Source organism: Ursus maritimus, unplaced genomic scaffold, assembly GCF_017311325.1.
Source record: "Ursus maritimus isolate PB19 unplaced genomic scaffold, ASM1731132v1 scaffold_7, whole genome shotgun sequence".
In the NCBI taxonomy this organism is placed as follows: domain Eukaryota; kingdom Metazoa; phylum Chordata; class Mammalia; order Carnivora; family Ursidae; genus Ursus; species Ursus maritimus.
Window position 1 is genome coordinate 56,273,469 of NW_024426885.1, and position 13,862 is coordinate 56,287,330.

The window sequence follows — 13,862 nt, forward strand, 5'->3', positions numbered from 1 at the left end:
TTTCATGTTTTCATTCAATCACTGAATCATTTGTTCACCAAACATTTATTAAGCACCTATTATGTGCCAGTCCTAAATCCTAGGCTTGGGCTCTAAAGTAATTTAAACATCTCACTTCCAAAAAAATAGTAAATAAATAAATAAAAAACATCTCACTCCAATTAATCACTTTTCTTTCTGTAGGAGAACACTATGACTTTCTTTTATAAAAACTGTGTCTCAGGGGCACTTGGGTGGCTCAGCTCTTTTAAGTGTTCACCTTGATTTTGGCTCAGGTCATGATCTCAGGGTTGTGAGATAAAGCCCCACATTGAGCCCTGCTTTGGGCATGCAGACTGCTTAAGATTCCCTCTCTCTGGGGCACCTGGGGTGGTTCAGTAGGTTGAGCACAGGGCTCTTGCTTTCAGCTCAGATAATGATCTCAGAGTCATGAGATTGAGCCCTGGGGTCAGGCTCCAAGCTCAGCTTGAAGTCTACTTGGGATTCTCTCCCTCACTCCCAACCTCAGGCAACCTTCATGCTCGTGGTCTCTCTCTAAAATAAATAAAATCTTTTTTTTTTTTTTAAGATTTTATTTATTTATTTGACAGAGACAGAGACAGCCAGCGAGAGAGGGAACACAAGCAAGGGGAGTGAGAGAGAAAGAAGCAGGCTCCCAGCAGAGGAGCCTGATGTGGGGCTCGTTTCCAGAACGCCGGGATCACGCCCTGAGCCGAGGGCAGACACTTAACGACTGAGCCACCCAGGTGCCCCTAAAATTAAAAAAATCTTAAAAAAAAAAAAAAAAAAAAGAAAGAAAGATTCTTTCTCTCCCTCTCCTTCTGCCACTCCCCCTCCCAAGAAAATAAAAAATAAAAACTGTGACTCAGTATTTTTCATTTTTTTACTGTTTTTTTAAGTAATCTCTACACCCAACGTGGGGCTCAAACTCACAACCCTGAGATCAAGAGTCGCATGCTCTTCTGACAGAGCCAGCCAGGTGCCCCCGTGACACAGTATTAACGGAAAATAATTAAATCAGAAAAGAGCAAGATTTTCTTTTGTTTCTTTCATTGCAGACATGAAGAGCTAATGATAATTAGCCAAGACTTTCTGGATACTATGACTCGAGCACTGAGTCTCATTATCAAAGTAATGACCTGAATTGGTTTGATTAGTTTGATTCATTTGCTAGTTGTATCTTATTTTAGTATGAAAATAATGCAAAAAGATAAGATCTCGCCTTCTCGCCTCCCTGGTACACCCACCACAGTACAACAATTACTGGCTACTTTATAAGGAGAACGAACGTTGCAGCTTTGAAACCATCAACTCTTAAAATACTACTCTAATAAACAAACAAACAACAACAACAACAAAAAACAAGAGGGTGACCAACAAAACAAGATATGGAGTTAAGTTCTATGGCAAAGTGAACATGTACCATGCTATGGTGCGCACTATTACATAACAGTATCATCTGGATTATGCTGACACTAGAGGAAGGTGTTAAGCAGTTTCACATATTTTCCTTCTTGGGTAAGACGATACACACAAAATGGCAAGGTAAGATTTGAGCCATAATGACAAGATTCCAGAAATTAACACCCATAGGTCAGAGTCAATCAAAGTCAGCATGGTTTTGTTGACATACTTGTGATTTACACATGCAAGGATCCTAGACACCGTAGGGTTTTTTTGCCTACAGTCGGCCCTGCGGTAAGGTATGCTACTGAAGTCTCAGCAGTGATCCAAAGAGATTCCTTAAAGGCATACTTAAGGACATATAACATCTGCCCTCAATTGAAGGAGTTGGTAGCAAAAATGTGTTCCATATGACGTACACAACATAAAGCAAAATGAGATCTGACTGTTTAAAAACACTAAAGAAACAGTGGCCAGGGGCGCTTGGGTGGCTCAGTCGATTAATGTCTGACTATTGATTTCGGCTCAGGTGATGATCTGGGGGTCGTGGGACTGAGCCCCCAGTTGGCTCCGAGCTCAGTGTGGAGTCTGCCCGTCCCTATCCCTCCCTTTTTGCCCCCACCTGTGCACATGTAAGCACTCACACATGCACTCTTTCTCTAAATAAAACCTTAAAAATAAATATAATTCAATGATTGATTAAATTAGATTTAAAAAGCAGTGGCCAGGAGAGGCTTGTCCCACCCCACTCCCACTAAAATGGATAAAATAAAAACAAGTATGTCAACCAATTCCAAAATGACCTCTCTGGAACTAGACTGTTATCACGCTATTCATAAAATAGCGAACAGTCATTGGTTCAGTTTGTATCATACACTACTACTGAACTTTGAGTTTTTCAAGCACAACCTTTGGAGGTATTACTATTTTTCCAGATAAAATTTGCATTAGCTTAGAAGATAGTGTGGTAACAAACAGCACATTTTGCAGTGTTCTCTAGTGCACTGCTATTGACTCTAACCAAATAGGGGCTCCTGGCTGGCTCAGTCCACAGAGCATGTGACTCTTGATCTCAGGGTTGCAAGCTTGAGCCCCACGTTGGCTGTAGAGATTACTTAAAAATACAATTGTGAAAAAAATAGAGGCGCCTGGGTGGTTCAGTCGGTTAAGCGCTGAGTCTTGGTTTTGGCTCAGGTCATGATCTCAGGGTCATGAGATTAAGCCCTGCCTAGGGCTCATGCACTGGGCGTGGAGCCTGCTTGGGATTCTCTCTCCCCCTCTCCCTCGGCCCCTCCCCTCCCCTGCTCACGCAGGCACGCACTGCACGCAAGCGCTCGCTCTCTCTTATAAATAAATAAATAAATTAATTAATTAATTAAAAGACTTAAATTAATAATAATAATATAACCAAACATAATAACCCTCAATATTGTGGGAAAAACTTATTTCACTTTGGCAACCAACTCACCAACTGCTCATTCAGTCATTTGATTTATTAAACGTGTGATGTACTGTACCCAAATCATCAAGCTACAGATAAATAATTCAATACCCTGCCCTCAGAAACTATCTACAAACAACTGTTTTCTTTACTTTTGTTTTTATATACACTAAAAATTACTTGCAAAAGTGTAGCCTGATCATACACCTACTCTGTATCTCTAAAAAGCACCCCCTTCTTTTTTTTCCACTTCTAACATTATACGATAAATCGGAAAATAATCCTACATGACTTAAAATATGTCTTAAAAGGCTAAATTACAGGGGCGCCTGGGTGGCTCAGTTGTTAAGCGTCTGCCTTCAGCCCAGGGAGTGATCCCAGAGTCCTGGGATCGAGCCCCACACCAGGCTCCTCTGCTGGAAGCCTGCCTCTTCCTCTCCCACTCCCGCTGCTTGTGTTCCCTCTCTCGCTGGCTGTCTGTCTCTGTCAAATAAATAAATAAAATCTTTAAAAAAAAAAAAAAGAGGTGAAATTACAAATACATTTGAGGTATACCTAGCCAAGAGCAAATTCCTAGATGCCTATGAGCTACAAAGTTAGTGGCTTTAATTATCTATATTTTTTAATATAGAGAAAGCAAGCTGAAGTAAACCTGACAGAAAAATACCATTTTATCTCTTGGCCAAAAGATATCTCTGGGGAGACTACCTAACCACCTTGTCATACAAATAAAAAAATTCTGATTTTGTGGCAGACAAAAATGTAATCTATGACCAAAAGGGGCAAGTAAAAAATTGTTTTTACTTCCCTCAGACATCAGTAGTTAACTTTTTGAGAGATGGCATACGCTAAGTATATTTTAGAAAAAGAATTCTAACAATTTTTTTAAAAGATTTTATTCATTTATTTGACAGAGAGCACAAGCAGGGGGAGCAGAGGGAGAGGGAGACGCAGGCTCCTTGCTGACCAAGGAGCCTGATGTAGGACTCGATCCCAGGACCCTGGGATCATGACCCGAGCCAAAGGCAGACACTGAACCAATGAGCCACCCAGGCACCCCTAACAAATCTATTTTTAAAATGTATACTTGTTTAATATAAGCAGTAACAAAAACATTAATATTTTAAAACTGTAAATGTATTTTCTATTTCTAACTCCAACTCTCAATAAGTGAAATAATTCTGATGTAAGGAACATACAAATACATGAAATGTATTTGCTTAGCTGTATTCTTAGTTATCAAAGTGAATGGTCTTCAATCATTAATACTAGCATCAAATAAATATTTTTAAAAACTATCAAATATCTAGGGATATATCAAACACCTAGGAATAAAAATATCAAATACCTAGATATAAAATAAATATTGAAATTGAAAACTACAAAATGTTATTTTTTTTTTAAAGATCTTATTTATTTATGTCAGAAAGAGAGAGCACAAGCAGGGAGAGTGGCAGGCAGAGGGATAAGCAGGCTCCCCGCTGACCAAGGAGCCCAATTTGGGACTGGATCCCAGGAGGCAAACACTTAACCAACTGAACCACCCAGATGTCCCGAAAACTACAAAATATTACTGAAAGAAAATAAATGACAGATATATAAAGATATACCATTCTCATAAACTGGAAGATTCAATATCGTAAAAATGTCAGTCTTTCCAAATTGATGTATAGGTTCACCCCAATCACAATAAAATCCCAGCAGAGTTTTTGGTGGAAATTTACAAGCTGATTCAAAAATGTTAATGAAAATGCAAAGAACAACAATAAAAATAGCCTAAATCAGTATTGGAGAACAAAGCTGAAGGACTTATACTACCAGTTAACAATTAGAAAGCCTACTGATGATGAGCTTAGACACAAGGACAGACAAAAAGACCAATGAAACTGAGTCTAGAAATAGACCCAGAACTAATCAATCACCTGATTTATGACAAAGATGAGATCGTATAACAGGGAAAGGATGGTCATTTCAGTAATGGCGCCAGTCAATTAGAGATCCATATAAAAAAGAATCAATCTTAACTCCTCACACTATACACAGAAGTCAATTCCAGATATACTTTACCCCTAAATGTGAAAGGCTTTAAAAAGTAACTTTTTAAGAAGGAAGCAAAAGAGAACATCTTCATGACCTTGGAATTGGCAAAAAATAGACCAAGTTTTCTTAACCAGGACATAAAGGAAAGCACTGGTAAATTGGACATTAAAGTTAAAACGTCCTGTTCATTAAAAGCAGGATAAAGGGAGTGAAAAGTTGTCATGGAATAAGTAAAGATATCTGCAATCATATATTCAACAAGGAATTTATATCAATAAAATGTAATGAACTCTTATAAACCAATAATGAAAAGGCAGAAAAACCAGTATCTAAATGACTAAGAAGCAAAGGAGAAGTAGCTCAATTTCATTAGTCCAACGTAGTGATGCCACTACACACCCAACAAAACGACTCAAGTAAACAAGACAGAAAGTATCAAGCGTTGGCAAGGATGTGGTGCTAGTGGAATGTTCATACACGACTGATGAAGGGTCTTAATGGGGAACAACCACAACTGCTCAGTAATATGCACGAAAGCTAAACATATGTACTCTATGACCCAGCAATTCCACTCCTAGGAATCTCCTCACTAGAATGCACATACATGTTCTCCAAAAGACATTTAAGACAATGTGCACATTAACAGTAGAATGGATTAGGGATGCCTGGGTGGCTCAGTTGGTGAAGCGTCTGCCTTTGGCTCAGATCATGATCCCAGAGTTCTGGGATCAAGCCCGGTATAGGGCTCCTTGCTCAGCGGGGAGCCTGCTTCTTCTGCCTGCCATTCCCCTGGCTTGTGTACTCACTCTCTCGCTGACAACTGGATAAATAAAATCTTTAAAAAAAAATTTTAACAGTAGAATGATTAGTGTATTATGATATAAACACACAATGGAACATTATACTGCCATAAAAATGAATAACTATATAAGCACCATTATTGATGAATATTAAGCAGAGAAACCAGAAACAAGAGTATGCAACTGTTCTTTGCTCTCTCAGAATGAACTTCCCTCAGAGAAGTGTTTCCTGTGTTCTCCTCTGCCTCTTCATGAACTTTTGGATGGGTAGGTCTATCTGCTGCCAGAGTTCAGTACAAGGACAACCCAATACATTCTTCAGAATCAGCTTTGTAAGTGATAAAAGGGATCTTTTGGGGGGCACCTTGATGGCTCAGTGAGTTAAGCATCTGACTTTTAATTTTGGATCAAATCATGATCTCAGGGTCATAGGATCAAGCCCCATGTCAGGCTCCATGCTCAGCAGGTAGTCTGCTTAAGATTCCCTCTCCCTTTCCCTCTACCCCTCCCCCACCTCTCTCCTCTTTCTCTCTCTGTCTTTAAAAAAAAGAGTAAGAAGAAGAAGCTAGGCTTCATCTGTACTTGGAAGGCACAAGAAGCTCTTCTCTATTTTTGTTTTGTTTTGTTTTGAGTGAGATATGTCACACATAGAGAAGAGCACGAAATGTATTTAAGTAGGAGAACCATCAGGGTTTTAGAAAGAAAACTTGAGCTGCACTTAAGAGGTTTTTGTTCAACATCCTGGCTTCTCTTCTAACTGGTACACTCACGACTATATCCCCAGTACGCAAACTGGAGTAGAAGTGCAGTAAATACTTGCTGATAATAGAGAGAACACTGAAATTGTCCCAATGAAGGACAAAGGCATCAACTATAGAAGTAGCCAAGAAAATAGAGACGTAGGAGTGCTCAGATCTCATAGAACAAGAAATCTAGAAGAGTGAGAGGAAGCCATCAAAGATGACTCAATTTTCCATTTTGGGTGACCATGTAGATGGTCAGTCATTAAGCCAAATATGTCATGCAAAAAGAGGAGCAGGTTTAGGAAAAAGGAAAACAAATTCATTTACACCTATTAGAGATAAAGTGAGTACTTTGAGCAATGATGCCATCTGGCAATGTTCCAAATCATGAACTGACAAGGGAGGTCTCTCTGCTGTAAGACATTGCTGCTTGTGTTTTAGATGTGTTTGTAAACCATTAAGTTTCTGGCCATTCCCACATACGTCAAGTGACTTGAGTAAAAATTATTCATTGCAGTAAGGTTTGTAATAACAGAGTATTTTAGAAACACCTCAAATGCCCATTAATACATGATTGGTTAAATGTCTGATCCCGTTGGCAATGGGTCAGTCAAATAGAAAAGAATGGCTACGTCTAAGTCCACAATACTTTGAAATTAATCTATTCTACTGTACCTGTATTCATAGCAGACACAAAATAAGCATAACTTCAAATGAGTGACCTAAAAATCATAACACCGTAGTTGGCATGTGTTTTAAAGGTCTGAAAACCAAGTATTAACCAAGTTCCATAAAATCCTTAAAGTCTAAGCCAACCAGAATTATTTTTGGTACCTTAGGCCCATAAACTGTAATAATGAGAACCAATGCTTATGTATCACTTTGGAGTTTACAAACTATTTTGAACTTCTGATAATCCTAACAACCACACGGGATATGTAAAGCAGGCGGAAATCACCCGCCAAAAGTTAAGATGAAAGCTTTATTATTGTTATACCTTCAAAGGCAAAGTTTCAAAATTAAGAATTGAGACAGTTTTATTCCTTCAAAAGAATAGACGTTTAATCCCACTGGTTTGTCAAGCTGCAAGGGAGTTAATGCATTTGTTCCACTCTTAATTTAAATTTAAGTTAAATCTGTAACTTCCAAAAGACACACAACTATCCAAAATAAGGTATAGTGGAAATCTTTGCAAAACCACATTTCATGTCATTTCCCTGTCTCCATCAAATCCCGTAATGGGAACACTTTACGTTCTAGTCTTCTGAGATAAATTCTAAAATTAAGCTAATGTACCACTCACTGCACAAGACATACTTCAGGGAGATCCACACATGCTTATAGATAATACAAAATGTTACCAAAGTAAAAGGATGTAGTTCTGAATCACCTTGTCTCTGCACAGATCACTCTACTGAGCCTCACAGGCATCTCCAAGCCCTTGAGGGTTTACTCACCTCCAAAGGCACGAGGACGGACGGTTTCTTTTTCAGCTCCTCACATTTCCTTTTCTTACAGATCTGATGGCTATTCTTTCTGTTCTTACAGTAAGTACATTCACCACAGTTGGTCTTCTGCTGGCAGGGCTCACAGACCCCACACCGTTTTCGTTTCTTCTTTTCCAAAGTAGGTAGCAAAGTTGTATAGGAAGGAGGAGAGGAGGTACTGGCGAGTGACACTGGCCTAGACACCACTGTGGTGTTGATGTCAACCACGCTGGTCATGCTGATCTGGGAGCTCCCTCCTTCCAATGTGCTGGGACCAGCCTGGGAGAGTTGGGTAATGCCCTGGGAAGCATGGAAGAGTCCTTGCTCAGGAGTTAATGGGACCCCCTGAGTGTTAGCTGGCAGAAAGCTTATATGAACCTGCTTCTCATTTTCTATATTGCTAATAGTCATTATTGGAGGTACCGAACTTATCTCTGAGTTTGATGATGGCTGAGGAGTGTGACCTGAGCCCAAAGGCAAAATCTGCACAGCGCCCTGGACTTCAAGCCCATATGAAACAGTGCTCTGGGGCTCAGGCCATTGTGGGAGAGCATTATAGGTAGCAATTGGGTTTAGAGGAGCTGGAAGAAAGATAGGTGGGTCTGAGGCAGTACCACCACCCATTCCAAGGATTTGTCGGTCTAGGATAGCACCAAAGACCTCTCCTTGGACTGGAATAGCACCAGGCATCTCTGGTGGGTCTGGGGTCTCATCCAGAGCCTCTCCATGAACTATGTTAGCACCAGGAACTTCCCATCGATGTGGGACAGCACTAAAAGCCTGTCCTACGACAGGGGTGGTATCAGGAATTTCCTGTTGATCTGGGGTAGCTTTGAGGACCTCTTGATCTAGTTTAGCACCAAGGGTTTCTTGTTCTGAGCTTGCCAAGAGGAGTTTTATCAATGAGGTAGGATATATTGACCCACCAATGGACAAACAGTTTCTAAGGTCCAATTCAGGTATAACCTTATTAAAGCTTGAGGTGGGGTAGCAATCATGTTCACTTTTGATGGGATCCAGGTAAGAATCAGATAGCTTAAGAGATTCTACTCGTGAACCCAAATCTTCTAACTGAATGCTGGAGTTTCCTTCATAAGTAACCTTGAGGGATGCTCTCTGGAGCAAAGGAGCACATAGAGTGTCCTGAGCAAACATTCTAGGGGAATCGCTGATATTATTTAATGTCTCTTTAGAGAATAGTCCTTCACCACCATGTGTCCCTTCCGATGACCCAGAAAGGATCTCTACTGCAGGGCCACTGTGACTGGAGATATTTACTTTGGAATCCTCCACCCTTTGGGGCCAAGACTGGGTTGTCTCTTGGCTCTCACCTTTAATTAAAGATGCATTTTGTACACCGACTAGATTCTCTACATCGGGAGCAATTAGGGGGACTTGCGTTGGAACGGAATCATTTTCTGAGTGTTTTACTCCCATGTCAGTAACTACATTATAATCACATTCATGTTGCTTTTCTAAATTCTTAGGAGGTGGAACTTTCTTGGGTTTGGCTATGATCACTGGAGGTTGGGAGAGTCGCCTGCTAAGAGAGGTGCTTCGGAGGGCCATTGTAAACCCATTGCAAGTTAAGGATTCTGGGTTCTGGAAAAGAACCTCAGTCCTATCCAAATTCATTCGTGCTGCTCCAGCTCTTGTTAGAAGGCTTCTGACTGGCACAGGTGGTTTGGGTTCTATTTTTTTCTTAACATCTCTTTCTTGAATTAATTGCTTTACTTTTCCAGGGGTCACAGTCTTGACTGATGCCACATTTTTGTTGGCTGCCTTAGATGTCTTCTTCAGTTGGGTGCTTTTCGTTCTGTTTAGATCTTCCCTCCTGACTAATCTGGAAGGCCTTGCATGGCGGGATCGAGACATAGCTACGGAGTAGGAAAAAATGAAAGGGCACAGGGAAGAGAGTCATTGGTCCTTTGGAAAGTCTCACTTCTGAGGAGAATCTGGATGCACCATGGTTGAGCTCAGTGACACAAGACTTTGGTCTGAAATAGCAACAACAACAAAAAAAACATTGGGAGTGAGTTTTTTTCCTATGTATTCTCCCATTTGAAACAGAATATCTACTAACAATTATTAATCAAAATTAGGGCACTAAGAATGTTTACTGCAAAAGCAAATACGACAAACACAAAAGATACTAAAGTAACCTTTAAACCCTGGATTCACAAATAAAGCTCCTTTAATTACTGTGACAACTGATTTAGTTGATGAAGTTCAATGCACAGGTTAAGCAAGGGGGTTATTCTGTATTAGAAACCACAACTATTGTAGTTACATGTAGTTTAAAGATCAAATCCCAATCTTTACAAATTTAGATACTTCAGAAATTATCTCTTAATCTCTTTCCTCAGCACATCGCCATACAGGCACAGGTGTCATGTGTTGGACAGTAAAGCTGTCAAAACCAGAGGACGAAGAGCCTTATTGTAATTCAAGAAACTCTACTTGGAGATCCAATAATATTAATACTACATTCCAATTAAGAATCTACAAATTTTGAGCTTTACACATGCACACAAAAATAGCGTAAGATCTGAGGAGTTAGTATTGACAGATTAGGTTACAAATAAGACTCACGGGTCCAACAAATATCTGTTGAGTACCTACTATGTATAAGGAAGGCATTGTGGTGGGCACCGCCCACACCCAGAAATGATGTCCCTCTTTTCTGTTTCACCCGACTTAATCCAAAGACTGCTGGTTCTAAAATCCCTTCTACCAAGGGTCCCAAAAGTCTCATGATGAATGCCTAGGCAAGGAAATTGGAAATAAAGAGAAAATGAGATAATTAGAACAGTAAAGCATACTAGGAAAGCAACTATTAGCAAGAAAAAAGAAGAAAATGAAAGGGAGCTAAAAGCCATCATTAATTGTCTTTGCTCTCCTTAGATTGCTTACCCTAATGCAGACTAAAATCAAACTATGAACAAGAATAAAGCTCACCATACAAGATGTATCAATATACTCTCTAATGATCACAGATCAAGAGTGATACAACTGAGTGGGCGAGGGTTCTTTAACAGTTGACAGGTTGTTGGGTTAATAGGAAAGTGGTGTAGGGTAGTTACCAAAAACTGGTCTGCAACCAAGTGATCAACAGTCTGTGACACAATCAGGAAAACCAGGCAGTATCATGTTTCTCATGAAGTTGAATTTATTCATTTTAAACAACTGTTCTTTACTCTGAAGTTGTGCCTTCCAGTTTTCTCTCATTAAAATGTCCTTTCTCAGGGTGCCTGGGTGCCTTAGCAATTGAGCAACCCATTCTTGATTTCAGCTGGGGTCAGCTTGGGTCCTGATCTCAGGTTGGGGGGGGAGGGGGAGGGTCTGACTGGGATTCTCTCCCTTCTCCCTCTGCCTTCCCTTCTTCCCTCCCCCCCCCCCCCAGACTCAGGCTCACTCGGTCTCTCTCAAATAAATAGGGGCACCTGGGTGGCTCAGTCGGTTAAGCATCTGACTTCAGCTCAGGTCATGATCCAGGGTTCTGGAATGAAGGCCCGCCCCCTACCCCTGCTTCTGGCCTGCCAGAACTCCACACTCAGCCAGAAATTGGCTTCTTCCTCTCCCTCTGCCCCTCCCCCTCCCCATTCGTGCGCGCACGTGCTCTCTCTCTCACTCTCTCAAAATTCTTTTTAAATAAATAAATAAATAAAATCTTTTTAAAAATGTCCTTTCTTTAAAAAAGTAATAAAAGTCCTTTTTGTGAAAAGGTAGTGATAGGTTTATTTTATACCATTATTACTTGGCAAAGTAAAAACTTGACAGCCCTCCATCATTCTCAAATTGTGCATTTGTTTTTCTTGTACTAATCTGATCCAGGTAATCCTAGGATGCACTGGTTGGTTTAGTAGCTAGAGATGTGTCCATCAGAAAGCTGTGAGTTTGAATCAGTGATCAACAGCTATGTCCTTCCAGAACCTATTTAACACAGTTTCTACATCGGAAATGAGGTTGTTTTGAGGTATCACTGGGCTCCTACAGGGAAAGCCTGGAGGCTTCCTATTGATATCTGAGGTTGGGGGGGGGGTAAGGTAAGGACTTTGGAAGTTGGCAGATTTGGGTTCAGTTTCCAGCTCAGAAACTTACTAGTCATGTGATTCTGATATATTCCTCAGTCTCTCTATATTTCAGTTTCCTTATGTGTAATAGAATAGGAAGCATAATAGTACCGACCTCATTGGGTTACCATGAGAATAAATGTGATGACATGTGTAAACACTTAGCACAGGGCTGGCATATAATAGGTGTTTAATAATAAATGGGAGCTAAAAAAATAAAGGCTGCTTATACTTCCAAAATACAAAAAATAACAAGAGAAAATAAGCTAAAGGGTTGTTATCATTATTATAGAACCAGTTTAACCCCCAGTTTGCCATATCCTGCAAAACAAGATCTAGTTCTTTTGTTTTTGTTATCACCTAACACACTGTAAGCCAGGCACTATAATAAAAAATCCTAGAGCACAAGATTTAGAGTCAAAGCATTGTGCCTTTAAGACAGACTTTTTAAATAGACATTAGTGATAACATTAACCACAAGAAAAATAAGTTTGATAAATCTGTGTTAAACACAAACACTAGACTAGAGAATACTTCACTTGAGTTCTTGGCATCTAAGCTCTCTGCCTTCCCCCTTTTCTTAAAAAAAGAAAAAAAAAGTTTTTGGCTTGCACTAACTTTTTGGCTGTGAAAAACTGTAGGATATTTTCTCCAAAGACCACTGCTTTTTGTACCAGTATTTTTAGAAAACAAAAGACATTCCAATTCTAATCTCCAGAAAGTCAGCAGTCTTTATAAGGATGTTTTTTTCAGATAGCAAAAAGCAATCCTTTCCATTCTTTAGTAATTCAACAATATTGGTATAAGCTTGCTTTATCTCTTGTATCAAGATTACATTGCTAAAAAATTATTAGGAGCATATAATCTAGGTATTGCAATCAGCCACAAAAATTAAAATTCACATATGTAGGCAAGTAATCTGGATATGCCAGAAGGTGTCATGGGATCTGCCTATGAAAGTAGTTTATAAATTGATCTCTGTCTCATATATTCTTTTATATTTTTAAATTAAAGTGCTTTAGAAATTCAGACTTGTAATTAAGATAATGTTTACCATTCAAACCTTATCTCCTGAAAAAGAGCCTACCAAGGAAATGGAAAAGGTATGAGCAACATGGATTGGGAAGATGTGGCCTCTTTAAATGGTAACAGCCTTTTTATGAGATCATGAAAGAGGCCAATGACCCCTGAAAAACCCAACTGCAGGGGAGAAACCACTGGGTACCACCCAGCCAAAGAAACAGACAATCAGGAACAAAATAAGGGCTCCCACAAGATCCTAATTTTATCACCCTTGGCTCCACTGATGAAATGTGACCTTCTTTTGTGATAAACTAAGTTATCTCCAGGGCTGAACTCTGGGAGGAGAGGCAGCAAGCTTTTTTTTTTTTTTTTTTAAATATTTGTGGGGTAAAAAAACAATGTAGTCCATTCTATTAAATAGGCACATATTTAAATATAGAATTATCCCCACAGATCTCCTGATATTTATTTTCCTTATTAATCTGTAAACATTGTTAAATGCTTCATTTCCCCCTTTTTCGGTGTTTTTATTTATTGTAGAGTACTTAAGTCATACAAAAAGGTATATTTACAATTAAAAATTAATTCTACTTCCATTTATCATTTTTTTCCATTTTTCATTTCCGATGAATACTGACATTTCAATATTTGTCAAAATCAGTTTTATTCTACCCTAGAATATATCCAAGAGTCTGAGTGCTACGGAGATAGCTGTAGGATAACATGAACAAAGCTGAAAGTAAGAGACTAGTGTTGCTGTTATTAAACATATACCATAGGCCATAATTATTTGCAATTAATTGATACTATTGTGTGGGTTCTTATTTCCCTGAGAAAACAAAGAGAAACAA

At 39.4% G+C, this 13,862-nt stretch overlaps 1 protein-coding gene across 1 annotated transcript in view; it reads right to left on the bottom strand.

Moving 5' to 3' along the window:
- The window catches only part of TET1 (tet methylcytosine dioxygenase 1), a 112,755-nt gene extending 102,849 nt beyond the window's left edge, over nucleotides 1-9,906 (bottom strand). The window contains exon 1 of the mRNA XM_008695954.2: nucleotides 7,886-9,906. Coding sequence (XP_008694176.2) covers nucleotides 7,886-9,790 — 1,905 coding nt within the window. The 5' untranslated portion in view covers nucleotides 9,791-9,906. The remainder of the gene's footprint in view (nucleotides 1-7,885) is intronic.
- Between the last annotated feature and the right edge of the window lie 3,956 nt (nucleotides 9,907-13,862).